This window comes from Chenopodium quinoa, unplaced genomic scaffold (assembly GCF_001683475.1).
Source record: "Chenopodium quinoa cultivar QQ74 unplaced genomic scaffold, ASM168347v1, whole genome shotgun sequence".
NCBI classification, from domain to species: domain Eukaryota; kingdom Viridiplantae; phylum Streptophyta; class Magnoliopsida; order Caryophyllales; family Amaranthaceae; genus Chenopodium; species Chenopodium quinoa.
The window spans coordinates 6675779-6703710 of record NW_018742914.1 but is presented as its reverse complement, the minus strand read 5'-3'; the positions used below and the strand labels follow the sequence as shown (position 1 = coordinate 6703710).

General features: G+C 35.3%; 4 protein-coding genes and 1 pseudogene across 5 annotated transcripts; 2 read left to right on the top strand and 3 right to left on the bottom strand.

Moving 5' to 3' along the window:
* Positions 1-71: 71 nt before the first annotated feature.
* LOC110728066 lies at positions 72-4390 on the bottom strand. Of its 2 annotated transcripts, XM_021907682.1 has the most exons (8): positions 4253-4390; positions 3343-3456; positions 3071-3219; positions 2829-2942; positions 2628-2747; positions 2034-2136; positions 1883-1940; positions 72-1781 (listed from the first exon to the last, which is right to left on the bottom strand). In XM_021907682.1, the coding sequence occupies exons 2-8, from the start codon at positions 3453-3455 to the stop codon at positions 561-563; spliced, it is 1878 nt and encodes a 625-aa protein (XP_021763374.1). In that variant the 5' UTR covers position 3456; positions 4253-4390; the 3' UTR covers positions 72-560. The 2 variants fall into 2 exon arrangements, with proteins under 2 accessions (XP_021763374.1, XP_021763375.1); XM_021907683.1 differs by lacking the exon at positions 4253-4390 and having other exon boundaries at positions 3071-3208; positions 3343-3426.
* A 3374-nt stretch (positions 4391-7764) lies between these two features.
* LOC110728065 (photosystem I reaction center subunit IV, chloroplastic) lies at positions 7765-9330 on the top strand. The gene is made up of 3 exons (XM_021907681.1): positions 7765-8114; positions 8850-8915; positions 9031-9330. Exons 1-3 carry the CDS (start codon positions 7899-7901, stop codon positions 9139-9141), a joined length of 393 nt encoding a protein of 130 aa, XP_021763373.1. The 5' UTR covers positions 7765-7898; the 3' UTR covers positions 9142-9330.
* Positions 9331-10609: 1279 nt separating this feature from the next.
* Positions 10610-14424, bottom strand: LOC110728064 (protein LOW PSII ACCUMULATION 1, chloroplastic-like). The gene is made up of 4 exons (XM_021907679.1): positions 13785-14424; positions 11845-12417; positions 11703-11753; positions 10610-11041 (listed from the first exon to the last, which is right to left on the bottom strand). The coding sequence occupies exons 1-4, from the start codon at positions 14006-14008 to the stop codon at positions 10903-10905; spliced, it is 987 nt and encodes a 328-aa protein (XP_021763371.1). The 5' UTR covers positions 14009-14424; the 3' UTR covers positions 10610-10902.
* Positions 14425-16198: 1774 nt separating this feature from the next.
* Positions 16199-17917, bottom strand: LOC110727701 (glycine-rich cell wall structural protein 1-like). Its single transcript, XM_021907281.1, has 3 exons — positions 17407-17917; positions 16585-17247; positions 16199-16479 (listed from the first exon to the last, which is right to left on the bottom strand). The coding sequence occupies exons 1-3, from the start codon at positions 17915-17917 to the stop codon at positions 16199-16201; spliced, it is 1455 nt and encodes a 484-aa protein (XP_021762973.1).
* Positions 17918-25299: 7382 nt separating this feature from the next.
* On the top strand, positions 25300-27100 carry LOC110727785 (annotated as a pseudogene).
* Positions 27101-27932: the final 832 nt, after the last annotated feature.

Sequence of the window (27932 nt, the reverse complement as noted above, 5' to 3'; positions counted from 1 at the left end):
AGAATATTTCGAAATCTGGACATATGCACATTGATTACCTCACAGCATTTAGTAGAAAATGGAAGAAAGGATGACCAAAGTGGCAACCGGCAAAGTGTAATTGACATATGTTTTTGTTAGATGCAGATGCAAATGCAATGCAGAAATACAGAGCCAGAAGTTTTAACTAATTAGGCCTCCACAACACATTGGTATACCTTTCAAAAACGTGCGAATCACAGAGGAAAAAGATATGTACATTCCAGCAATGAAACCAAAAAAGATATTAATTGAGTTAAGAAATCACCAGAAGAGTTTATTACAAGTAGTTGTTCCCTTGTCCTCACTGTAAGTAGCAACTTCTGTTACTTCCATCCTATTGTATGTACCTGCAAAGGAAGTGAATCTTCCTGACTTTCAATAGGCACATGCACCCGAGCCAAGGACCAGCTTTCTGGTTGTATAGTAGTGAGGCTGTTCTCACTGGAAATGAGTAACGGTGAGCTTGAATATCCCCTTCTGAAATGCTCAAGTGCATAATCAGTATACTCATATTGCTCCTTCAGAATACCAGTTAGTGACTAACATTTTAACTCTGCTTCAGATTCTAAGTCTTTAAAGAAAGGAAAAGCTTCTACAGCAGGACAATTCCTATCAGAAATCATGTTTTCCATTGAGTAATTACTCTTCTGAGGGATGAAAAAGAAACTGCCATCTTTTGAGAGACTCTTAAAGAGACCAGAATCATCTGCGTTCAATTGTTCTGGACCGTATGATAGTCTAAATGGGACATATGGTGATCTTGGAACTAAATCTCTTTGCCGGAAATAATGTCCCTGAAAATCATGTTCTTGACAAGTGTAGGTAGACCAATGCAACAAATTACTGTTTTCCAGACTATCACAATGATCTTTACTCCATGTAGTTGATGGATCGCAACATATATCAAGGTCTGGACTATCCTGAGGATCTTCACTGTATGTAGATGATGGAGGACAGTATACTTCAAGCTCCATATGACTATAATGGGCCGAGTTATGCATATCCAATTCATTAGTATCCCAACCAAGTAAAAGAGGCCGGGGTTCTCTTCTAATCTCAAAGTCACTCGGATAATTAGGTTCAGTGCAATCCATGAGATTTTTCAGCACAGAAGGTCTGGAACTTTTAAAAGTGTCAAGAGAATGAGAATCATATTGACAATTTGAAGTAGAATGTGCTCCTCTATCTAAATTGAAGTCATGTATCTCATGTTCATATGTTAGACTACCACTGCTTTCAGTAGCTGCAACGGAGTCATAATTTCCATTGAGAAGCTCATATGAATGATTCTGGTCTCTAAATCTGCATAACTGTCTACTGTCATATGCATCACATAGATAATGCTTAAATGTTGCATTCTCGACGATGTTATGGACAGTGCTTCCTGGTGTAGAATAATCATGAAGTTCATTATCCCATGTCAAAAGATTTCCGTCTCCAAATCTGTTCAACCAACATCCAGAAGCAATACCATTTAGAGAGCTTCGCCACTCATTCTCTTCTTTGTGCTCAAGAAGCATTCTATAAGAGTTTCTAGCTGCAGAGGCATCAAGGTATTCATCTATTTGATCAACAGGATGTGTTCCCCAGATTCTGTGGGACTGAGAAGAAGAGACACGGCTATCTAAGAAGTGATCCTTGGAGGCCTTCACAACCTTTCTTGAAGTATCCGAAGCCTCCTCAAGTAGAATATTTGAGCCAAGATCCAACAGACTTTTCTCTTTTATTTCTTGTAGCCTTTGTTGTGGATCTTGTGACAGCTGTTACACAAAAATTAGCCTTAGCACAAACAAACAAGATGGGGTTTATGGATAGAGGAGTAAAAGCAATAGTTTAAATCAGTAAAGGTCAAGGATGGTACAATTTCTTGAGAATTCTCAGGGAGCAGTCGGCTCAGGAGCAGACAAACCAAATCACACCTGAGACCTGACAAAGTATCTATGAATTTTTGTAAAATAAATATGTAAAAAAAAGACGAAAAGCAAAAAATAAAGATGTATCAGGCACTTAACTCCTTTGGGACTTCATATGTTTCAGGAAATAAGGTCTTGGCAATCTGCTGCCGTAACTTCAGCCTCTTGGACGAAAATATATCTCCATCTTGCTGCTGGAGTTCTGGACAATAAGAATGTTGTGACCAATATATGAATTACATCCATCTATATGCAAGGAATCAATATTAGGGGAAGGGTATGTTAGTCATAGCCTATTAGTAGTAACTTGGGGAATAAGTTAAAGATTTGTTAAGAGGGATTTTCTATAAATAGACCTCATTAGGAAGAATTAGGATATGTTAATATTGTTGAAGTTTGTTATTGGGAGAGAGTGAGCCTCTCAAAAGCTCATATTAGAAGAGAATCCACCTCTCGAAAGTGGAATTATCGTTCAATTAGTTGTAATTCTCATCTTATTACTATAATCATCATCTTCATTCTTAATTCTCTGCCATTATTAGTGCTGTAATCAAGCTAATCTCTAGCACTATACTACCTCAATATACGTTTCCCACATGAATCATCAACAGCCAAATATTATAGAGCAGCATAAATGCCACTGAACTACCTCTCTGAACAATTTCTCCAATAATTACAGTTCCAAAGAGTTACCTGGGTTCACAGAGGCATTTGCAGTTGAAGAAAGGAAGGAATCCAAACTAATACTAGTGGGCGTTTTGATAGGAGATGAGCACTTGAATCCCTCATTGCTACGATCCTTCCTGGGCATAGCTATCAAAACATACCACTGAGTAGTGAGTAGCTTAGATCACAAAATGTGGTATAAAAACAAATTAATTCAATGCCCCGCACCTGAACTTTCCACAGCAGCATCTCTACAAGAGAGGAAGGAGTTAGTTTCACCATTTGTAGGCTTCTTACTGTGCTGTGAAGATTTTACATCCGTAAGTTTCATTTTATCCAACTCTGCATAGCATATCATATATAATAAATTTGGTATCATCAAAACCGAAAAAGCTTACTAAGATCCCACTGCAAGCTCATTGTTTTGAACTTCTTAACTATTTTTAAGAAGGCATAAGTGAGGTAGCTACCTCTAGCGTGGTTGGTCGGTCCACAATTCCTCACGGGCATGCTGTGTCTGTTCAGTGTATTTTGACAGGAAGTGTGGCCAACAGCTTTCTTTAATCTCTTAAAAAATGCAAACTCGGAGGTTTTTGGTTCATTTGAAGCTGCAGGTGGCCTAAATGCATCAGATGAAGAGCGTGTTACAGGTGCAACACAAATGCCTCACTACATCCACAAAATCAGAAGACTGAAATTGAAAGCAATGCTAAGTAACTCGGTTTCTAGATATCATACATACATTGTCAGGTCTTCTCTTGGTTCACATGGTGCAGAACAAGCATCAAATCTACTGCTTGCATAATCAACCGGTTCAATTTCAGAGTCCTTGAACCTCACTCTTTTCGCCTTCATTCTATTTGAAAGATCAAAGTAACAACCATTATGTTTGTGCTATACCCCAATTACCCACATACATTGTCCAACAAGATATGTTATCTCAATATGCAGAACGACAATACGTGATATTCTGTGGTAATATTAGCAATCAATGTCCTGATTGCTGAAAAATTCTTAAACCAGGAAGCATTTCCAGAAGAATCTCATCAATGTATGTATGTGATTGCTGATTAATATTGAAATCAATATAGGAAAGCTATTTAGTAACACAATAACAGCAACAACAACAACGTCATATTCGATATTTCTAAAATGATTTGGGGTCGGCTAACATGAATTATAATACAAAACCATCTTTAAGAATCAGAGCAGGCAATTAGTTAAGAACGTTAACAAAGTAGAGTGTGAAATTCAAAGTATCAAGCATCCAAGAATAATAAAGTAGTTTACATACTCCATTCATATTATGTGAAGATTACAGTCTTAGACACCATTATCTTGAGAAATTACCTAAAATCAAAAACTTTCCAATGTGATCATTCTAAATGCAATTACAATTTCAAAAAGTTTAATCATCAATAACCATATTATTTGAACATAGGAATTTCATAAAAGGTTGTGCAATATATTAGCAGTCAAATTTGATTCAATTATCAAATTTTGGGAGAAATGGTCCAATTTCATAGTTAAATTCTAACATTAAAGGCAAATTAGATTCAAGTATCAAATCAAGCGAAGAACACTGAATTGAGTATACTGAGAATTAAATAAACGATAAACCCTAGATTGTGAAATTGATATACGATGATTACCTCAGAAGCTGCTTCAATGGAAGATACAAATATCACAAGTCGCTCTAATGGAGAACATTCAGTGCGTTTCAATGGGAAACTCAGAAAGAAAGAGGAGAGTTATGTTGAATGTCCGACTTTTTGGTACATGGTCATGGGTGTAATTACTCTCCTTTTGTAAAAATGGGCAACACTAGCGGTTACGTATAAAATTTTAATTTTAATAAAGTTATGCGCTGAGGATTAATGGCCTATTTAATTAAACTGAATTAAACTGAATTGAGATGAAATGAATATTTATGAGAGAAAAAAATTAAGAGCTGAATTGAACTGAACTGATTAGAGCTGAATTGAACTAAATTGAACAGAAATTAAGTAAGTGTGAACAGACCCTAAATAGAAATTTTCTAATACTCAATATAAAGAAACATGTTAATCAGCATTTTGGGGCGTTTGATAACAAATTACTATACTTTTCTGAAATTATATTGATTTTGAAATACATGTCAAAATCACGTATTAATTTGTATAAATAATGTTTATTTTAAGTTAATATTTCAAATTTTAGTCGTCTAATCTACCTAATGAAGGGCATTGGAGCAACAAAGAGCGGTAACGATGGAATATTTTCATACATGGTACATTATTGGTACTTAAAGACTTGAGTAGCAAATTTCATTTGAGAAATTAATAGACGTGATAAAAATTATATGTGTGACTGACTGTATTGATTATACATTTATAGTGTTGATAATGTCTAGTCTAAGGTCCCGTTCATTTCATCTTATACTAAAATTATATTTTTCTTATTTGAAATTACTGACTTTTAATGAACTGAACTTATTTTTACGGTTTTTTTTTTTTTTTTATAGGTGAATTATATAGGGTTTAAACCTTGAACACTTCATCTCTAAAATCTATATTTGATATTACTCCATAGATGATTTGAAATCAAAATTGATACACTATGATTATTTATATAACTGTTTGAATACATCTTAAACTTAACCCTCCACACTTAAATGAGTAGCATTTTAGGGTAGGGTTCATCACTTTTTATTTTTGGGCAATGAGTTGCATTGTTGTTAATCTTGTTATTTGACCCATTTAATACATACAAGTATACATCTAAGACTGGTTACTTCGGAGTGTGGAATATCATCTTAAATTTAAGGGAACATCTGCAGCCAGCCAAAAAAAAAAAAAAAGGAACATCTTATATAAGTAAACGCACTATTGTAGATTTGTAGTATTGTCCACCTTTCTTGTGTGCAATGACAGTGATGACAAATATTGCTTCTCATATGATATTTAATGCAAAGGTAATCCATAGAAAATAGGATCCAATTTTAATTAAGGGTCTATTCTCATACGTTTATTTTCAGTTTAGTTCAGTTCAACTCCTAATTTTCTTCCCTTATAAAATATTCAGTTCAGTTCAGTTGAGCTCATTTCAATTCAGTTCAGCTCAGTTCAGTTTCGTTCAGCTGAGTTCAGTCAGTCTATGAGAACAGACCCTAAGTTAGATATATGAGTGCTTTGATATATTAGGAATTTTAATGGGGAAAATAAGATCCAAAATCAATTCTACAAGACCCAAATACTTTAAGTCAATAGTCCTTTGTGTAATTGTGTCCCCTCCCCAAAGCTCCTCCCATCATAATAAGTAAAGCCACCAAACTAGGTCTATGATCGGTTACACTGATCGATTAGATAATGGTACTTATGGATTCAGTATTTTGATTTTTGAAGAATTGTAGTATCGGGTCAGTTTTTTACGGCTCTACCCATTATGCATACACCGACCCTACGGTTCATAATATTTGAAACACTTCCATTTATACTTGTGAATATACATTATTTTAATATCTGATGAACTTTATTGTCACTAAATAGAATATTAAGAAGTTGACTTGTTAAAAGTAAAAGTATAACTTAATGCTAACGTACTAGAGTACACGAAACTATATTACAAAATAAAGTCAAAGTAAAATATATGAATATTGCAAAAGTCAAAATGCTAAGAATCTAAGGAAATACTTAATGAAAATTGTGGCTAATAACCGTAATTGCCACATGTTTATCCTCTAAAGATAAATCTAGACTATATCGTGTTCTGCTCATGCGTGCCAAACTTGCATGCCTTAGGGTTGTCTAGGCAAGGCACGGAATAGTCCAATAATACATTGCACCTAATATTTCAAAAGGGCAGCAACCAAGCACAAACATACCCAATGTATCAAAATGTGTGGTGCTTATGTAATTATGTTCATTAGTTTATGTCATGTTGGGTTTTTCCAGATGTGGCTCGCATATTCACAACCAAAAATGAATATAGTAAGTTAGTAACATGTCATGTTGTAGCATATCGACTTATCGAGTGAGGAGTGAGGGGATGGAGGGATGGTTAGTCCCTCCATCTCCCCCCATGTGATGAAGGTTCGACTTCTCACAGCCCCATTCCTGTGATAGGGATAGGGCCCCCTCCCCGTAGTTTACCGGTCAAAAAAAAAAAAAATTATCGACTTATCGAGTTTCTTTGTTTTGGATACTTGGATTGTACCTTGCTCTCACAACTCCAACATAAATTTTAACCAACCATACTTATGTTGTTATACTAACACACGGATCATAAGATTAGTGTACATATATAAAATTTCATAATGCATTATGCATCCAACTATCCAAGTCAAATTGTAAAAGTGAAATAGAAATATAATATTTTGTATTTTACTATGACTTAATCTAAAAAACTTTATATACAACCTTCGTTGACGAAAGTTTGACTCATTTACTATTTATATGGTAAGACTTAATAAATTTAACCATATTTTTTTTATTTATATTATAGATATAAATTAGCATGCGAGATCTTATTAGATTCTCCTTAATGTAATATCTCTATATATTAACTATTATAATTCTCTTTTACACATATCTAAATCTATTATTGGTCAAAAATGCACATTGGATACCACTTAATTGCAAAGCGAGTCAAACTTTCAAGAATGGAGTGAGTGCAACTTGTGAATTTTTTTCACAATATAGAATAATACATTTTATTTTGATATATATATATATATAAAAAAAACCTGACAAAGGCCCGTTTACTTCACCTTATTTTTGCTGAACTGAAATTATTTTTAATGAACTAAAATTAATTTGTATTCAAACTGAACTGAAATTATTTTTACTGAACTGAAATTATTTTTGTTAAACTGAATTTATTTTTACTGCAATGAAATTATTTTTATTGAATATTATTTTTTAAGGTGAAGTAAACAAAGCCTAAGTTGTATATAAAAATAAATTAATAAATAAGTAAAAAAAATCTAAAATTACAAAATTGAACCATAATAATGAGCACCGTGGCCATACTGAAAGCAAAGAAAAAGATAACAGCAATAAGATAAACCACATAAATGAGATATGGCAAGACAAATGGCAAACTCCCAATGGTTGAAATAATATTTCCTCCCTAATCTTTTAACCAAAATCCAAAACAAAAATCCAAAACAGAAAAAAGCTTTTGGATCATGAATAATACCAACGCCACTACATTGCTACAACTACTAGTTCTAGTTCAAGGCACTCCTTCATTTTCACATACTTAATTCTTCAACTTACATAAATTTTATTTTCTTGTAACAAAAAAAAGAAAAAAAAAATGGCTAGTATAGCATCATCAGTAGCTGCTCGTCTTGGGTTTGCTCCTGTGTTGTCTAACAAAAACTTGTCATCACCAAGGAGTACTAGGTTGGTTGTTCGGGCAGCTGATGAGGCTGCTGCTGCTCCTGCACCCGCTCCCGCCACACCCGAAGGTGAGGCCAAGCCTAAAGCTGCTGCTAAGCCACCTCCAATTGGACCTAAGAGGGGTTCTAAGGTAAATTTATTGTTTTTTTTTTTAATTGCTACTTGTATTAGTTGTTGTATATCAAGTTAACTTTGGCTATGATACCATGTTAGTATTCTGTTCTTGTCACTACGCATATATAATATGTTTGGATGATACGGTATCATATAAACATATTGATTACTATGTTAAGTGTTAGTGTTATCAGATTGGTATTAGATGGCTCGACTTGTTCTCTTGATTATGTTTGCTTACATCCTACTCGATCTTATGAACCAAAAAAAAAACAATTAGCTTAAAACGGTTGTCAAATTGGATTTATAATATAAATCTTTGGAATGATTTATACTAATAATAACAAAGGTGCTGACTGCTGAGTTAGTTTCTGACCATACAACATATCAAAGAATATTAATCCTGATGATTCTATGAACTAAAATAGCTTAAGTTGTTGATTCGTAACATATTGTATTATGAACTTGTGAATTTGAAAGTAAAGAGGTAACTGCCAATATGAAATCAATACAACAATCTATAGAAAAGTAATAAGTTTTCGAGTGAGATGATCTCACGGTGTTCCTGCATCTTGAACTCCTGATTGTCATGGTTCAGTACCTGTTTAGAAAAACTAAGATTTTCAGTTTGCAGAACACGAAGAATAGGAGTAAAACTACCTCAGGAAGAAAAAGCATCCTGAAATATTTGTGTACTAATATATGAACATAAAAGAGATGATTAACTGCATTCAAAATTGGTACATTGCAGGTGAGAATCTTGAGGAAGGAATCATACTGGTACAAGGGTGTTGGCAACGTGGTTGCTGTCGACCAGGTTAATAATCTCTGCCCTCGAACTTTCATCTATTATCAGGCCTCTTCGGTATCACTGCAGTTTTTCAGTTTTTTCGAAAACACATGTATATAACTAGGTAATTTTCAATATGCAGGACCCAAAAACAAGATACCCAGTTGTGGTGAGATTCAACAAGGTGAACTACGCGAATGTATCAACCAACAACTATGCACTGGATGAGATTCAAGAAGTTGAAGTTGCATAAGCAAACTATATTAATATATGTGCTTTTGCTATAAGTTTGTGAAATTTCCAAACATTTAGATGAATTAGGAGCTATTCTACTGTCTATCCAATGTAAATCTACTACTTTTGAATATCAATTTCTTGCCCATGAAAACTGCTCATATATGCTCCTCATCATCCACAATATTAACCATATTCTTTTCATATTTATAGCAATCTCTAACCTGTCGCGTGCTGCTATTTACTCCTATGAAAGCGATAGATAGTCGAACTGAACTGTCAATCTGTTATAAATGCTGCTTCTGAGTTTTGATTTGTTGTAATGTAAGCGGTGCGGAGTTGTAGAAGTAGCTTATGGTCAGAAGTTATTTCAACAGAGTTAGTAGCAGTACAGGAGTAGTGAAGAACTAACAAGATTATGCAAAACAGATAGAAAACAATTCTGACATAGCAGAATAATGATATCATACATTTCAGAGGAATTTGTGAGTTAAATCTTCTTCTGCAATTTCTAATTTCAGAGTCTCAGGGAATAATCTCAAAGATGATCAAATTCAGAGTCTCAGGGATCTTTCTTCCTAAATTACCCATAATTTAACCAAGAAAACCCCAAAACTTCCCCGTGTATTCATAGCAACTCTAAAAAAATCAGTAGCAAACTGGTAACACTTATTCTTGTTGTACATCTTAATGAATTTTCAACACAATATGCCGCATTCTTCAAGCAGCAGCAGTGCAACACAGATAGGGATAAGTTCGACACTTACTTTTCATTTACATTGCATTCGACTAGCATAAAATATTACAATGTGCACAAGAAACAAGCTCACTAACAGTCTTGTGATCTTATCTAGTATCAGCTCACAATCCCCTGTGAGCCAAGCCTCATTTGCCATTTAACTCGGTAACTTGAGGCGCACACAGTTGGTTACTAGGCCATAAGAATTCTCGTGTTACCCTATGTCCCTTATTAATAATCTCGTAAACGAATTTGTTCTCGTTTGAGGAAAAGAGGTCAGAGGCAAAACCATCGTCAATTCTGTAACATTGCTCTGCTGCTAAAACTCATGTCATAACAAAAAATTTATCCTAGAATTGAGGTAACAAGCCTACACTAAGATCTTGGCTTCAGAAATGCGGATATATACGAGTAAAATGAAGGAGCTCCAGAATTCTCAAATTCCAAACATTATATATCTACAATTTGTTTGGCTGTTTTATAATCCAGAACTCACAAATTCCAAACATTTTACTCACAGATTACATGGTACGTCTAGATTTCAGAATCCAGACCACTATATATTTTCTTCCTAAGTTGAAATTTGATTATAGAATTTCCTAAAGATGATAATTAAATTACCCTTCGATATCTCATCCTACCTTTGTTACAGGACTTTCAGCTGATATAATTCTTTTGTCTTTAAAACACATATACTTATCCTGCCTACTTTGAAGATACTGCAAGTCTGCAACATAGAGCCAGATAGCACAGATAAAACGAAATTGTTGAAAGCATACACGAGCTATAAGATCAGTTGGGAGGTCAGAAGTATTGACCAAATTGCATTTTGTGTACAAAGATTTTTGTTTTTGTTTTTGTTTTTGGTGGAGTCCAGTATCAATAAATGACTAATAAATTAAGTGTTGCATTTAGTGTTTTGTGCAGGCGGTGGATACTACCAAGCTGAAGTACAGACTCGACACATACAAATGGCTGTTGCCAATTGATACAATTTACAAGTAAAAGCTAACCTTGCAAACAAAGAATAAGAATACCCTATCAAACTCTTCCATCCATGCCATCAAGAAGGCCTGACCACAAACCCTTTACTGGTGGTAGCTGTGCTACAAAAGCGTTCCACGGTGGGTAACCAACTCCACTTCCACGGACACGACCATCCATGCGTAGGGACATATACCTGTAGATGTTAAATGATGCATATAAGCCTTTATGCAAATTCTGAGAATTTAGAAATAATAGAATCTTCCAAAGCCTCATAGTATCAGCTTGTATATGCACAGTACATACAGGACAGAATGGGTTGCCTAGTTCAGTTGTTCTGATACTTTGCAGGTTCACCAATATTTGTGCTTAACAAAGACCAAAGAGTACAAAGCTACACACCATAAACTGAGTTTTATTATGTAGTTTGACTAATTCCTTTCATTCATAAAATTTATTAACATAGCTGGTGTATGGTGGCTTAACAAGACAAACACTCCATTAAAGTGCACAATTCATTGATAACATTCCTAAGAAAAGTTGCTTTGTAGGATAGGTGACGCCATGTAGGATTTTTCATAAAGTAGCAAGACTTCATGTGGATTCTGGTAGTTATTAATTACTATTGAGTTCATCGGGGCAAAAAGATCATGATTACAGGAAAAAAGGATCAACTTGGGCCTCTTGGGGGACTCTTTGTTTGCAAAAGCATTTAGATTTCCTACAACAATAACAAAGGATTATCTGTTCCAAACATAGGAAAAACATAAGCAGGCTGCAACAGAAAGCTAAAGTCAAGAATATGTAGTCTGAAGGGGAGGGGAGCTTTCTTCGGGGCTCTGTGCTACAGTACTTACACTGGAGAATCAGAGGAGACATTTGCTAGCTTCTTCTGTTCATCTATCCACCTGTATAGAAGAAAAACAAAAATTTTAAGAAAACAAAAGAGAGGAGGGTAACAAATATTGAAAACAATGGACTCCACAAATAGATCCTTACTTGGACCATTCAGATATATTAAAAGGCAGCAATTGCCAAAGCCTCTTCCTTTTGCTAGTCAAATCCTTCATATCTTCACTCTCATCAAACTCAAAGGTAGGAAGCTCTCCATCAGTTGCAAATGGAACCACGAGTACCCCTCGCTCCACAAGCCTCTCAGTGAAAGGTTCACTAAGCTTATAGGACTCAGCGATAAAGGAACCAGGACCGGCAAGAATAACAAGGCGAGCAATCCCTCTTAATGAACTAATTGGAATCGTCTTCTGATCAACAATACGGACCTTAAGATTAGAGAGGTTCTCTTCCCTTGAAAGTCTTGCTATCTGTGCATTTTTGGCCTTGTTCTCTCTACTATATAGAAAGGCAAAGATAGAAACTGCGGCCACGTCTATGCCAAGACCCTTGAGAATTTCAGGGACTTCATCTGCTCTGAATGGATTTGCAAGAGCACCAATCAGTTGTGTTACAGCTATTAAAGTACCCAAGCCACCACTTGCCATGAAAGCAAGGTAAAAGAACATTCGAACAGAGCGGAAAGGAGTAAGAACTTCACTCCTTATCTTGGCTGTAGAACTGAAGAACAAATAAAATCATGAATACAGGGAAGCCATACTTGGAAATCACAACCTGATAAGAAAAGCATTAATCAAGTTAGACAAAAGGGCAAGCATTTAAGTCAGCAACACTGTCGGAAAGACATGTATATCAGCTTAGAACTCAACATGTCACAACACAATTACATTCATACAGTCTATATCAAGGACCTGAAAATGTATCTAAATATTTGATAGTGGCACTAAGGGATGATAGATGGTCTAGTGATCAATATTACTTTGTATAAGATTGCTAGAACCTATACAAAATTTCTAGGTCCTGGGAATAAGTTGCAATGGAGCAAGTATGTTTGCAATCACTTCTCTACACTTGGCACATATATATTATTTGGCTAGCTATGTTAAAGAAGGCTTCAAAGTACGAAGTAGGCAAAGAGTTCACGGTTCACCTCCATACAAGTGAGACTGACATATGTCCTAGGCTGAAAAGAATCAAGGAAGAAACCACTACGAGTACTTTTTAATTGCTTATGAAATGAAACCAGGAGGAATAGAAGATCCCAGGGCAGAAGAAATATTGCTGCAGCTGTTGTAGCTGCGACATTGTATAAAATGCAGTGTGACTGTAATGAAGCCATGTGGGATCGGACATGCAATCCGCATCTATAAAATGACTACAATAAGTGATTTATCACGATATCCATAGTTCCATACTCAGATCAACTAGAAGATCAGTGGCATATTAGGGAAGAAGGTTTCTGGTTCTGATAAGGAATGGCTAGGAAGTACATAGTTGTTTCTGTTTGAGTAGTGGCTATTGTTTGTAACTTGTAAGGCATGATAGACATATTAATACATAATCATCTCCATATCATTTCAACTTACAGTACCTTTTGACATAGAAATATTGGACCCTTTGAAGCTTTAGTAACATTACCGAGACTAATCTCTGAATTGTCTATATAGAAATGTATGGAACATTTCCAAAATTACAAGATACAAATTTCAGAAGAGCAAGCATATATATGCAATACACCTTTTGGCTGGCTTTAACAAGTCTTAGGTGAGGCGAACTTACAATAATTTATTATAAGTCCCCCACGTACAAGATTTCGACATTTTAAATTATCAATACACCCATAATATTTCCACAAACAACCTTAAACAAGTCAAAAGCTTCATCTAAACCTTTCACTAAATTATTTCTTAACTATGATCATTCAAATTAATCTCAAATTCCCTTCTCTGTAAACATTAAACAGCATCATAATCCAACATTTTTAGCACATTACTGTGAAATAAAAAACAATTTCTCAAAATAACACAACCACAATAAAATCACATAAAATAAAAATTAAGGAAATTTCAAAATTAACCAAATAAAACCTGATTTCATCTGAAGAATTGGATTCATTATTTGAAGCAGAGCAAGTAAAAATACTTCTTCTTCTACTACTACTAAACCCATTACCATAAATAGATAGAGAAGAAACCTTCCCAAAACCCAGAAATTTTTGTGAAAATTTGGAGGAATTACTCCTACAACTTTGGAGAGATAAATTATGGGGAGCCCATTTCAGAAAAAGGGTAAATGGGGCCACGGAAGCCATGGATTTATGGAGTATAAAGTGAAGGTGAAGTACATCAGCAAAGAAGATTCATCAATGGTGGAAGTTAATGTTAAACAGTTTGATTTGGAGCATATCTTCCTTTTATTTTTTTTTTTATTTTTTTTGCGGGGTTTTTCGTTTATTTTTGGAATGGTAGAAAGATTGAGGCTGAAATTTTGTATCCTTTTGATGACTAGAATTTTGCCACGGATGTTAAGGCCGAGCAAACTACCCGAAAATTCGATCCATAACCGTTTCGAAAATTCGATCCGTAACCTTCCAAAAATTAGGGTATCCGATCCATTAACCATAGCGATTCAAGTATTTATTTCGGTAATTTGTTATCGGATATGATTATTGGATGTCATTTTAAAATTAACAGTTACTTGATCCGATCTGATCTGATAAGCATTTTTTTTTTTGTTTTTTTTTTCCCTACTTAAATCTATTTTTTAAAATCTAAATTCTTACACTTTACTTCATAATCACTTTAATATAAATGATTAGTAATATTATTAATAATTTGGTCAAGATAATGTGGTATTGTTGTTAATTAGTGTTAAATGGTATCATAATAACTACATTATTAACCTTAATTATCATTATTTGATATCTTATTGGGTATCCGATAACCGATCTAAAAATCTGGGTACCCAAATTTATCGGTTCGGTTATAGTTATCACTTTTAGTGATTTTTGTTATCGGGTACCCGAACTGTTAGTACTAACGGTACGGGTAAATGTCCCATGCTCACCCCCGATGGATGTCCTCCCATGTTTCTTTGTTCATGCAGTTTATGGGGGTGTCAAAGATCGACTTTTTCTAGCTTAACTAAATTTAAACTTAAAAATTATTTGATTTAGATTTCGACCTGTATTATCAATATGGTTCAACGTGATTCAAATTCAATACAGACCTAATCCAAATAGACTCAATCAAACCCAAATTAACGATCTAAATTGACACCTTGACATTCTGACAACCTTGTTATACAATCTAATATATATATATATAAAGGGGAGTTTTTTCCCGAGTTTTTAGAGAGCCACTTAGGATCTAATTTTCTTAGAGTGCCACATAGGATTATAAATTTTTGTTGTAGTCAATCAAATAAGAGATTATTATATTTCTTTTATAATTAAATAATTCAAATCTCACGTAAGCAAAATTGGCGAATACAATTTTTAAGTTTAAACTAATTAAATATTATATATTTTTTTTATATTAGGAATTTTATCTAAATATATAACAAATTTTAGCACATTAATACAAAAAAAAATTATTTTAAAAAAAATCAAACAAACCGTACATCGCACGGGCTTCATCTAGTTTTTATCTAATTAAGTCAAATTCAAAAAGACCCAGTCAAAGTATCAAGCCCAACCTAATGACCCAAACTATATAAAAAACAATATGTTATAGATGCAATTTTTTTTTTTTTTTTTTTTTGCATAATATCACATTAAAGAGATTGATTCTTGTATAGTTATATACAGTTACACCCAATAATATCTTTCATATGGTGTATAAATAATGGTAAATAATATTTCTAACTTTATCTCTAACAATTAGCATAATATCAAAATGAAGATTTAGATTTTATATACACTCAGATTGGATTCAAAGTACAAACAATATTTTTATTTTTATTTTTTTGCTTATTTTCGATCCTAAAAAAAAATATTTAAAAAGAAACGAAGGTGGTAATACTTACTTCGTATTATTCTTAGAATGACTCTTTGTGATGTATTGATTTTTATTTTGTATTATTATTGATTGATACTTTGTAGTTTGTATTATCATTGATGGACGGTGCGTGGTGAATTGATAACCTATCATCCATAAAATCCTGAATCAACCACAATACATTGATATTTCGTATTTTTTAAATTGGAGGGAAGAAGTTTAATGAATTATGTTAGTCTGTTAGAAAGTGCTATCTAGTATTTTTTTAAAAAAATTTAAAATAATGTAAAGGATGAACACATATGAAATATGATGATATAATTGAAATAGCTAAAGATAAAGGTGTAAATAATTGTACATAGTATAACACTTTTATCTAATTTGCCTTGTATGCCATATTTATTTATATAATTATTTATTTATACATACAATCAGGTATGTATAGTAACTCAATACTATGACAAGGCTACGTGTAGTAACTCAACACGTGGCAATAACAACACTTATGGATTAACTTCTTCGACATTTTTGTGGCTATTTCTACCCCTAGACATAACACCTCCACCAACACCGCCTCCTCCTCCAACACCGCCACCACCACCACCACCGACCCCAACACCTCCTCCACCACCACCACCTACACTACCTCCAGCACTGACACCACCTCCGACCCCGATACTACCCCCAGCCCCAACCCCACCTCCAGCTCCAACACCACCGCCAACTCCACCTCCACCCCCTAAACCACCAGATCCTCCACCACTGCCTCCAACTCCTCCACCTCCTACACCACCCCCAGCTCCAACACCACCTCCGACACCGATACTACCCCCGGCCCCAACACCACCTCCTCCCCCAACACCACCTCCACCTCCACCCCCTAAACCACCAGATCCTCCACCACCACCTCCAGCCCCAACACTTCCACCAGCTCCTACCCCAGCGCCGCCGCCAACTCCTCCACTGCCACCTCCTCCACCTCTACCTCTTCCACCACCGCCACCTCCAGCTCTAGCACCACCTCCTACACCTGCACCTCCTCCAATTCCCCCGCCTATTCCGCCTCCAGCGCCAACACCCCCACCAATTCCACCACCCGCACCAATACCTCCACCACCACCTGCACCAATGCCTCCACCTCCACCGCCACTACCTCTTCCACCTCCTCGTCCACCAGCTCCACCTCCTACTCCAACACCTCCACCTCCAACACTGCCACCTACCCCAACTCCTCCACCAACTCCCCCTCCAGCACCAATACCTCCACCACCACCACCTCTTCCACCACCACCAACTCCACCTCCACCGCCACCTACCCCAACTCCCCCACCAGCTCCAGCTCCCCCTCCAGCACCAATACCTCCACCACCACCACCTCTTCCACCACCACCAGCTCCACCTCCAATGCCTCCACCGCCACCTGCCCTAACTCCCCCACCAGCTCCCCCTCCAGCACCAATACCTCCACCACCACCACCAGCTCCACCTCCAACGCCTCCACCGCCACCTACCCCAACTCCCCCTCCAGCACCAATACCTCCACCACCACCACCTCTTCCACCACCACCAACTCCACCTCCACCTCCAACACTCCCACCAGCTCCAAATCCACCACCAGCACCAGCACCTCCTCCACCGCCACCACCTCCTTGTCCCCCGCCACCACCACCTCCTCGTCCACCACCACCTCCTTGTCCCCCGCCACCACCACCTCCTCGTCCACCACCGCCTCCAACACCTCCACCAGCTCCAATTCCTCCTCCTACTCCAATTCCACCACCAACCCCGCCTCCAGCTCCAACACTTCCCCCACCTCCAATTCTGCCACCAGCACCGACCCCTCCACCTCCAGAACCACTACCACCTCCTCCAAAACTTCCTCCACCCCCTCCGCCACCACCTCTTCCACCTCCTTGCCCTCCACCTCCTCCACCACCACCGATTCCGCCTCCAGCACCACCACCTACTCCACCTCCAACACCAACACCCCCACCTGCGCCTCCACCAATATCACCTCCAACTTCGCCTCCAGCTCCAAAACCTCCACCTGCACCACTTCCTAATCCTCCACCTCCTCCTCCACCTTTTTCTCTTCTACTTCCACCACCACTTTCACCTACGTAACCACATCCATCTGTTTTCCCATCACTACCAACACATACTCCTACATGATCTCCATATCTATTGTGTTCATTCCTTAGAATAATATCTTCCCTTGCCATTCTTCCTTGTACTATTTCAATAAGCAAAAAATGCATACATAATAGTACAACTAGCATGTTAAGATACAACGAAACCCTCCCCATTACTATTTTTTTTCTCTCTCAAGATTATTACACTTCAAAGTATCAACTATGTGATTGAGTGTTTATTTCAATAACACAATGTATATAACTCTCTTTCTAAGCTTATTATCCTCTCTTTCCTTCAACTTAAATTAATGTATGTAGAAGTGACTAGCAAGAAGAAAAGCTTAGTTTTACACTTGATTCTTAACCAAGAGCTCCTTATTTATAGTGAGACGTAGATAAGGTTATAGTATGAACATGCATAAGTACGTGTTAAACTAGGTCCCACACAAATCTATAAATAATGTCAATGAAGCTATGGGTTGACAAAGTTTTGAAGTGCCACGTGTATGTTCTAATTACTAAATAGATATAATTTCATCCATTTATAGTGCGTATTCGTTAAAATAAACCCTCCCATATTTAGTGCTAAGCACTAAGATATGGGATGGTACGTGCTATATAGTTACTAGATTAGCAATTTCAACAATGTATAGTGCTATGCACTAAGTTAAATAGTGGTAAATTTTTAAGGGGAAGTTTAAGGGCTTACCATGTGTACATTACGAAGAATCTAGTGGTAGGTTTTCCAAAAATACCAAAATACTAGAATGAGAGCTGAATTATTGATTACTATTTTGTCAAACATTTTAATGATGATATATAAATGGTCATGCCCTTTCTATAGTGGTAGGCAAATCTTAAGGTGGGTTTAGACACTTCATGTTGTTTACTCGTTTTACAATAGTTTCCCATTCTTATCATACATGCCGACATCACCATAAATTTATTGTAATTATACGTCATCTGTCTCGAAATGATATATTAGTATGAGTTTTAGATAGAGTTAAGCTTCGAACTTCATTGTGTTATCTAGTGATTAACATAATAGGGTACTTGCATAATCTTGATAACATATCATACGTTAAAATAAAATTACACATGAGAAACTGTATAATACTATAAAAGCACAATACATGTGTGTTCTATCAACACGATTTTCTTTACTAGAATGTATTTATTTTAATGCACTAAAACTATTCAATTTGCAAAGAATGAAAGAAAGACAATCTAGGTAGGAGAAGCTGAAGTTATTTTGTGTCCTCTCAATTTAAAGATAGTAAATGAAGGTTGTGTGGGAAATTTTTTCAATATACATTAGGATATGTGAAATAATTTTAATGAATATAAATTGAGGATTTAGGGTTTGCACTCTTCTACAGTTCTACCTATATATTTTGTATAGATATGTGTAACCTTTATTTCTCAATAATTTATCTACACTTATATTTTTCATGATTTTTTAGAATTATTAACCCTTAATTATATGAACTTATATTTTTAATTTTTTATTGATAAGTGAAAATAATTTGAACATGATAGAATTTGCATAAATCTTCGCTTAAAAACTAAAGAGGCAACCTATGACAAAACTTTGGCCTTGTTTAATTAGAGGGTATTTTGGGTGTAAATGAGCGGATTGGGGTTAGTTTAGATGTTTTGTTAAGTCAAAATGCTATTTTCGCTCCATATTTTCTAGGCAAATGCTAACAATAAGTTAGTTAGAAGTAGAAAGACTAAATTAAAATTAACATTAATTACACCGATCGACACGTGATTTTGTCATGCTTTCCCAAATTAATACCACTTTAAGTAAGATTTTAAATGCTTATCCAACGCCCGGGGGCGTTCGTTAGCAAGATCCTATTTTCTAAAGAGCAATCAATATATAAAATGAAACCGCTCATTCGAAAACGTTGCTTTGAACAACATCTTGAGAAAAGCCGGTTTGAAATTATATTTCTTGTATCTTTATTTATACTCCAGCCCTAATCAAACCATATCTCTATTTAATTAAAAACACAAACATAATCTATCAGTATTCACAAATTTTTGTATGTGGCTGGCCACACGGTGTGGCCAACCACAAATTTTTTTTTCTTTTTTTTTTAAATACCACAACTCTTCTCTCTTCTCTTTTCTTATCTTCTTCTCCAAGCCAAACCACACATCACCAACAACCATATCTCTACTCCACCCATTTTCTCTCTCCACTTTTCTTAGCTTCATCTACAACCCAAACCACACATCACCAACAACCATATCTCTACTCCACCCATTTTCTCTCTCCTCTTTGCCAAATTGCTGCAATTTAAGCCCAAAATTGTAGAAATTGGGTGTCAAATTGCTGTGAAAAATTGTGATTAATTTTCCTTAAGATCATCAACAACATTTGAAGTAGTGAAATCGATGAGAACCAAAGAAATGTGAGCTCGTTTTCTTCGTGGAATCTTAGATCAAATATTCTACGTCAAAAATTGTAGGGTGTTACTAGTTTAGTCAGGGGTACTTGTAGGGTGTTACTGGTTTGGTCAGGGGTTACATGTTAGGTGTTACTGGTTTAGTGAGGGTGTTACTGGTTTGGTCAGGGGTAGGTTACTTGTAGGGTGTTAGTGATTTTGGTAAGGGGTTACTTGTAGGGTGTTACTGGTTTTGGTCAAGGGTTATTTGTAGGGTGTTACTGGTTTGGTTAGGGGTTACTTGTAGGGTGTTACTATTTTTTCTCAAGGGTTACTTGTAGGGTGTTACTAGTTTGGTTAGGGGTTACTTGTAAGGTGTTACTAGTTTTGCTCAAGGGTTACTTGTAGGGTGTTACTGGTTTGGTATGGGGCTTACAAGCAACCCTTGAATAAATGACAAGTAGCCCTTAAATAAGTAATTTATACAAGTAACCCTTGAATAAGTAATTCATACTAGTAACCTTTGAAGTAACTCATATAAGTAACCCATGTCGAATAAGTAACTCATACAAGTAACCCTTGAATAAGTAACTCATACAAGTAACCCTTGAATTAATCTATACAAGTAACCCCTGAAAAAAAAATAATACAGGTAACCCTTAAAAAAAGAAATACAAGTAACTCTTGAAAAAAAAATACAAGTAACTCTTGAAAAAAAAATACAAGTAACCCCTGAATGAGTAATCCATAGAAGTAATCCTTGAAAAAAAATACAAGTAACCTTGAAAAAAAAAAAAAAATACAAGTAACCCCTGAAAAAAAAAATACAAGTAACCCCTAAATAAATAATCCATACAAGTAACCCCTAAAAAAATACAAGTAACCCTGAATAATACAAGTAACCCTGAATAATACATGTAACCTCTGAATAAGTAATCCATACAAGTAACCCCTGAAAAAAAAAATACAACTAACCTCTGAAAAAAAATACAACTAACCTCTGAAAAAAAAAAATACAAGTAACCCTGACAAAACCAGTAACTCCGTTATACGAATGAAACAGTAACCCCGTTATGCGCGCATAATCCGTTATTTTTACCGACTTGGCAGCAGGCCACATCGTGTGGCCTGCTGCATCAAAAAAGCTATGAAAAACATTAAGAAATTTTGTGTAAAACTACCCTAAAGATAGGGTCATTTGTGAACAGTTACCCAATTTTTTTTTATTTGTTTAGAACTATCGGCAAGTTTGGAAACGTTTGGGTAGCACTACCCACTAACATTTTTCGTCCAATTAAAACGTTATTTTGGCTATATTTTTCACTTTTATCAATTACAATGGCCAATTAATGCTTAAATAAGCAAAAACTCCAATTCAATTAAACCCCCAAACCTTAGAATTCAAAATTCCCAAATAATACTAAACTCATGAACCCTAAAATGAATTCTAATTAAAACCTTAATTAGGTTAATTAAGGTAAATTAAAACTTTTATACAAATTAGGAGAGTTAATTGGGTGGAAATAGTGAAAAAATTGGGCTCCGATAATGTCTTAATTGGACGAAAAATGTTAATGGGTAGTGCTATCAAAATGTTTTTAAACTTGTGAGTAGTTCTAAACAAATAAAAAAAATGGGTAGTTGTTCACAAATGACCCTATCTTTAGGGTAATTCTACACAAAATTTTCAAAACATTATACTAGGTATATAACTTCTATTTTACTACTTAAATATCGATGAAGCTTAGTGCTATTACTGCTATAGGGTCTTAAAATTTTCCTTCCATTCCACAATGATGTTATTGTTTGGAATTTTTTACTTTTAAAAAATACTCCCTCCGTTTTTAAATATTTGCTCTGCTTTCCTTTTCCGGCTATTTTTAAATACTTGCTCCATTTTCTTTTTTGGAAAGTTTTTACAATATTTAAATCATTTCTCACACTTAATGGACCCAACATAATACTCTCTTTTTTCCTACTCTTCCATTACTTTTGCTTTTTACAAGTTTTTATTCTCTCAACTACCCCACTACCTCCATATTTTATTACTTTCTCCAATTTCTCCTAAAACTCCACGCATGGAGAAATGGAGCAAGTATTAAAAAATGGAGGGAGTATGATAGAATATTCTAATAAATTTATCTCATTATATAAGAACAAATAAAATCATGTGGGATCTCGTTTGATTCATCTTGATGAGTATATTATTAATATCTAACTTTTATTTTTAGTGTGAGATTAAAGATATTTGCGGTCAAAAATTGAAAAAAAACGTGCATCGATTAACGTAAGCAGAAACATCATTCTGAAACGGAGGGAGTACTTCACAAGAGTGTTAGATTTAGAGATTTTATTTTTGGTGATAAGATCGTTTTATAGCTTCTCCCATTATTATGTCTTTATATCTTACTTTGATACTAAGGTTCCGTTCTCATACGTTGAAATTCAGTTCAGTTCAGTTAAGCTCAGTTTAGTTCAGTGCTATTCAGTTTAGTTCAGCTCCTAATTTCCTTCTCTTATAAAATATTAAGTTCAGTTCAGTTCAGTTTAGTTCAGTTTAGTTCAGTTCAGTTCAGATAAGTTCAGTCAATGATGAAAACAGGCCTAAGAGAGTTTTATTTTTTTATTTTTTTTAGCAAGATAGTTAAAAATATTTCATTTTGGTATGTCTCATATTTGCAATTAAAACTTTAATAATGTAATTTGTTTATATTGAAAAATTTACATTCATATCTTCAAAAAAAAAAAACAAAAAAACCATAGGACTTCCTAAATTTTTCTTTTAAGGTATGTTTTATAAGAGTGATATATTTAATTTCACACGAATATTTTCTTTAATTTGCTTTAATTTATTTAATCGGGGTATCTCTATTAAGTATCAATAAAATATACTCTTAATAGTTTTTCAAAAAAAATTAAAATATACTCTCTGTTTTCAATTCCTAGAAAAAAAAAAGAAATTCTCTTTGTTTTTAATTTTTTTTCTTTGGTGAATTGCGTAACAAAATTTATTATCATTGATAATCATGATTTTTTTATATTAAGTTAACCATAACATTAATCATAAATAATGTTATAGGGGTTACCCAATTAGTATTATAGGGTTTACTCGATGAATGTTATATAGGTTACTTTGTTCTAAGCAGCCACATAGTGCGATCATCCACACACAAAACACGCTGATTGTGCATAAAAAAAATATTAGTTAGCAGCACATTCTTTATGCGACCACTCTGTGTAGCTTGTAAAAAAAAAGGGAGTACGTAGTATCCCCAATTATACTAACAGAGTAACTCCTTAATAAACTTAGGGGCCATTTGGTTCGCACAGGGTAATCGGAATGGAATGAACAAAGGGAAAGACAAGAAATGGAATGAAATTACCTAAAATTGTGTATGATGTTTGTTTTACAACAAAGAGAATGAGTCCCACCACCACACCACCACCACACAGCCACCTACACTTTCACTCTCCACCATTTCCAGCCACCACCCAGCCATCAAACCCCTCGCCGCTGCTCCCTCACCGTACGCCTCCCTTCGCCGGCCGTCCCCGCCCCTCGCAAATCCTCCCTCAGCCCCGTAAAACTTACCTCAACCACGAATGAACCCTAGAAACCATTCTCCCTCACCATAAAAACCGTCGACAACCCTTCCCCCACGGATTTCGAGGGTGGTGGGAGAGGCGGCTGACGACTTTAAGGGGAGGGAGAAGAGTTTTTAGGGTTTTGCGGTGGTTATGGGACGTTTTATGGGGGAGGGGCAGATTTGCGGGGAGAGGGGAAGGGCAACGACGGGAAGGGGCAGGGCGGGGCTTTGGGAGGGCTAGGCGGCGGTTTAACGGCGATAGGAAGGGCTGGGTGGGTGGTGGTGGTTATTTTTGTGGGGGTTGTGGTTGTTTTTGCGGGGGTTGTGGTTGCTTTTGCGGGGAAGGGGAGGGCGGCGAGGATCGGGGGTGGGGCAGCAGTGGTCGGGGTAGGGTCGGCGATGGTCAGGTACGTAGGTGGGCTGGTTTCCGGTGGTGTTGGTAGGTGTAAAGGTGGTGATGTGGTGGTGTTGGGGTGGCTAGGGAATGGAATAGAAATAATTAGGGGGGGGGGTGGGGAATGGACTTAGAAGGAATTTGGGGAATGGAGGGGGTAAAGGGAATGAAAGAAAGTGCTAAACAAACATCAACAAAGGGAATCGGGCCAATTGATTCCCATTCCCTTTCCTAAATACTCCCAACCAAACGACCCCTTAGTGAATAACCCTTAAATAACAAAGTATGTAACACTTACAATACTTACAAACGAACCTTTTTATTTGTCAAATAATAAAAAAAAAGTAATCCTTCTATTACTAAGTAACTCTTATAAGTCTATAACCCTAAACGAGTAAACCCCATAAAACTAATCAGGTAATCATATGATGGTTGACCACACGGTGTGACCAATCACATATAAAAGTTAGTGAATTCAATAATGGTTAACCACATGGTGTGACCAAACTATAACGTTAGCGAATTCAATTAGACGTCTCATCAGAAAAACATAAATCAATAAACAATAATAAAAACAAAAAATAACAATTAAACGTTGCCTCGTTGAACAAGCAGCCGTATTAGAAAACAATAATTTGTTCTTCAAAAACAAAAGAAAACAATAATTTGTTGTTTAATATTATAAAATCTTTGTACCAAGACGTTATTGTACAAGGCGCACTCCAATCTTGATTTAACATCAATTTATGCAATTATGCATGTATTATCCTTTCCATTCTAGAATACTGATTTGTACAGTACTATCACATTATAATTGCACTATTATCATATTATTAATATTTGCAACGTTAAAGTGAATGATTAATTTTATATTTTCGAAGCAGTACTAGTTTAGAAAATTCTAACCAAATCATTATACTGAATTATTTAATTATCAACTTCATCCATGCAATTCTTCATATTGATTTTATTATTACTATATTTTAATTCATTAAAAAGATGTATCTAGCTTGAACTCATCATATTGTTAGCAAGATTGTCCTATAAATAATGTACAGACTTCTCCATAATTTATACACATCTGCTAAAAAAAAAGCCAAGTTAAAGAATAATAAGAGTAGAAAAAGAGAGAGATGAGCAACTTAAACACAAACATTGTTAACGAGGATGCTAATGAGCTCCTTGAAGGCCAAGCTCAAGTGTTCAATCACTTGTTTGGCTTCGTCCATTCGCTAGCGATAAAATCGGCCGTGGAGCTCCGAATAGCCGATATCATACACTCCCACGGCCAACCAATGAGCTTGTCACACCTAGCTTCGAAGCTAGAGTCTGCATCTCCTGATGTACCATGTCTTGCACGTCTCATGCAACTACTAGCATGGAACAACATCTTCACCGTTGATTACAATCGAAAACCGACATCAAAAGATGAAGGAGAGGCTTTGTATGGTCTTACTCCTACATCTAGATGGCTTTTACATGATAATGAGTTGAGCCTTGCTCCTATGTTTCTCACCTTCACCCACCCGTCGATGATGGCCCCGTGGCAAGAGATAGGTCGTTCGATCAAGGAAGGTGGGACCGCTTTCGAGAAAGCCTACGGTGAAAGTATTTGGGAGAAGGGATCTAAGGATGATGAGTTCAATAAGCTTTTTAATACAGGAATGGTATCCGTTACTAAGACTATATTGGACGCTATTTTAAGTGGGTATAAGGAAGGGTTTAGTAAACTTGAAGGAACCCTAGTTGATGTTGGTGGTGGTATTGGGAAAGCTATGGCAAATATTGTCGAGGCTCACCCACATATTAAAGGAATCAATTTTGATCAGCCTCATGTTGTTGCGACCGCCCCTCGATTTCAAGGTATCACCCATGTTTGGTGGTGACATGTTCAAGGAGATCCCTTCGGCCGACACCGTCTTTATCAAGGTACACTCTTAAAACTCATTGTGATTCCACTAGCCTATATTAGTCGCAACTCCTAGTTTGTTGAAGCATAGCTATGAATGTCCCTTATCGATAACAGAGGAAAGGGAAACACACTTTATAAGCTATTTTGATATATTTCGACTACTTACCATTTAGTTTCTAGTTAATTCTTTAGATAGATAAAGCGAATGAACTTTCTCTTTTAAAAAAGAGTGTGACCTAGACTCGTATTTAACAACTTATAAGTTATAACTTAATAAATATGGAAGTCAGTCCTAAGCCTTCCAATCATATTTGTATTTTAGTTTGAGTGATATTGTACCGTTATTTCATTAAAATATTGTATAACTTATTTCTTTCTTAATTGATGCAGTCCGTTTTGCATGATTGGGGAGATGATGATTGCATCAAGATTTTGAAGAACTGCCAAAAGGCCGTATCCAAAAACAAAGGAAAGGTGATTATAGTAGACATAGTTCTAAATCCGGAAGGTAGAGGCCTTTTTTATGAAACAAAGTTAGGTTGTGATTTATTGATGATGGCACTTTGTGTTGGTGGCAAAGAGAGGACGCAACATGAGTGGAACAAACTTTTAAAGGAAGCTGGCTTTGCTCATTACAACATCATCACAATTCCTGCGTTTGTTTCAATTATTGAGGCATTTCCTACAGAAAATTAATTAATTAATTAATTATTGATGCCATGCCATCTTTTCATGAATTATCATTAATGTTCTCTTGTATTACTCTAACCCTAACCCTACCCCTCTCATTTAGGGATGGGGTGGGGTTGAGTGTCGAATTGAATTAATATGTACGGAGTACTATGTATTAGATAAGCATTGTTGTGTGTTAATGTATGTAACTACATAATGTTACATGAAATATAAGATTTCTGTTTTAACCCGGATTTGTTGTAAGCATGAAAAGCAAGTGTATGTTATAATTGATTATTAAAATAATATTGAAGAACCTTTGCAATATAAAATTCTTTTTCATTTTATTTTACTTTTATCAAAAGCATAAAAAAAAAATTACTAGTAATCTTTTTTCATTAGGTTTTCATCAGTGGTCAACTATTAAATTTTATTTCTCTATTATTTACATGCTAAAAATATTTCTGTTAAATTTTTGGGGTCATTTCAGATCTTAATAAACCGAATTGCACTTGGATTTGGCAAAAATAATAACATAAATGCTCGTCTTATATGTTAGGAAAAATCGTCAAAAATAATACAAACTTTGAGCGATCCACTAAAAACAAGTCAAATTTTTAATTATTACTAAATAATACAAACTTTAAGGAATATATGCTTTAAACAAGATATTTTACCTATAACTTATTTAACCGGTTATTTTTTTTATATCTTATAAAGTTGTTCAATAGTTTTAAAAAAATAATACAATGTCACGTGTTCCATATAACTTATTCATGAGGTAACTAATAGGTTTTAACTTGTTTAAAGCGGGTAACCCTCAAAGTTTGTATTATTCAAAAATAATTAAAAGTTTGATTTGTTTTTGACAGATTACTCAAAGTTTGTATTATTTTTGACAATTTTTCCTATATGTTAACAAATTTGTCAATTTGCATGTAGTTATTTTTTAGCTGTGAAAATTACTCAAGTGAAATTTTGAAGGTCATTTTAGTTCTTAAGAAGTTAAGAGTACAAATTAAGCTATAAATTAGCCAAAAAAAAACGTAAAACAAGAGCATTACGTTGTTTTATAGGTTTTGGACAAGCATTTTTTAGCCCAGCCCAACATATTAGGCTTATTTTTTTCCTTTCAGCTCGGCTT

Coding starts and splice junctions, on each gene's coding strand:
- LOC110728066 (XM_021907682.1), bottom strand. CDS start 3,455: ATGAAGGCGAAAAGAGTGAGGTTCAAGGACTCTGAAATTGAACCGGTT. Junction 2,748..2,828: donor TGCTGCTGTGGAAAGTTCAG/GTGCGGGGCATT, acceptor ATGTTTTGATAG/CTATGCCCAGGAAGGATCGT. Junction 2,137..2,627: donor AAATGCCTCTGTGAACCCAG/GTAACTCTTTGG, acceptor CTTATTGTCCAG/AACTCCAGCAGCAAGATGGA.
- LOC110728065 (XM_021907681.1), top strand. CDS start 7,899: ATGGCTAGTATAGCATCATCAGTAGCTGCTCGTCTTGGGTTTGCTCCT. Junction 8,115..8,849: donor GACCTAAGAGGGGTTCTAAG/GTAAATTTATTG, acceptor GGTACATTGCAG/GTGAGAATCTTGAGGAAGGA. Junction 8,916..9,030: donor ACGTGGTTGCTGTCGACCAG/GTTAATAATCTC, acceptor TTCAATATGCAG/GACCCAAAAACAAGATACCC.
- LOC110728064 (XM_021907679.1), bottom strand. CDS start 14,008: ATGGCTTCCGTGGCCCCATTTACCCTTTTTCTGAAATGGGCTCCCCAT. Junction 11,754..11,844: donor AATATATCTGAATGGTCCAA/GTAAGGATCTAT, acceptor TCTTCTATACAG/GTGGATAGATGAACAGAAGA. Junction 11,042..11,702: donor GTCTCCTCTGATTCTCCAGT/GTAAGTACTGTA, acceptor TAACATCTACAG/GTATATGTCCCTACGCATGG.
- LOC110727701 (XM_021907281.1), bottom strand. CDS start 17,917: ATGGCAAGGGAAGATATTATTCTAAGGAATGAACACAATAGATATGGA. Junction 17,248..17,406: donor AGGCGGTGGTGGACGAGGAG/GTGGTGGTGGCG, acceptor GTGGTGGAAGAG/GTGGTGGTGGTGGAGGTATT. Junction 16,480..16,584: donor AGGTGGTGGTGGAGGATCTG/GTGGTTTAGGGG, acceptor GGGGTGGTGTAG/GAGGTGGAGGAGTTGGAGGC.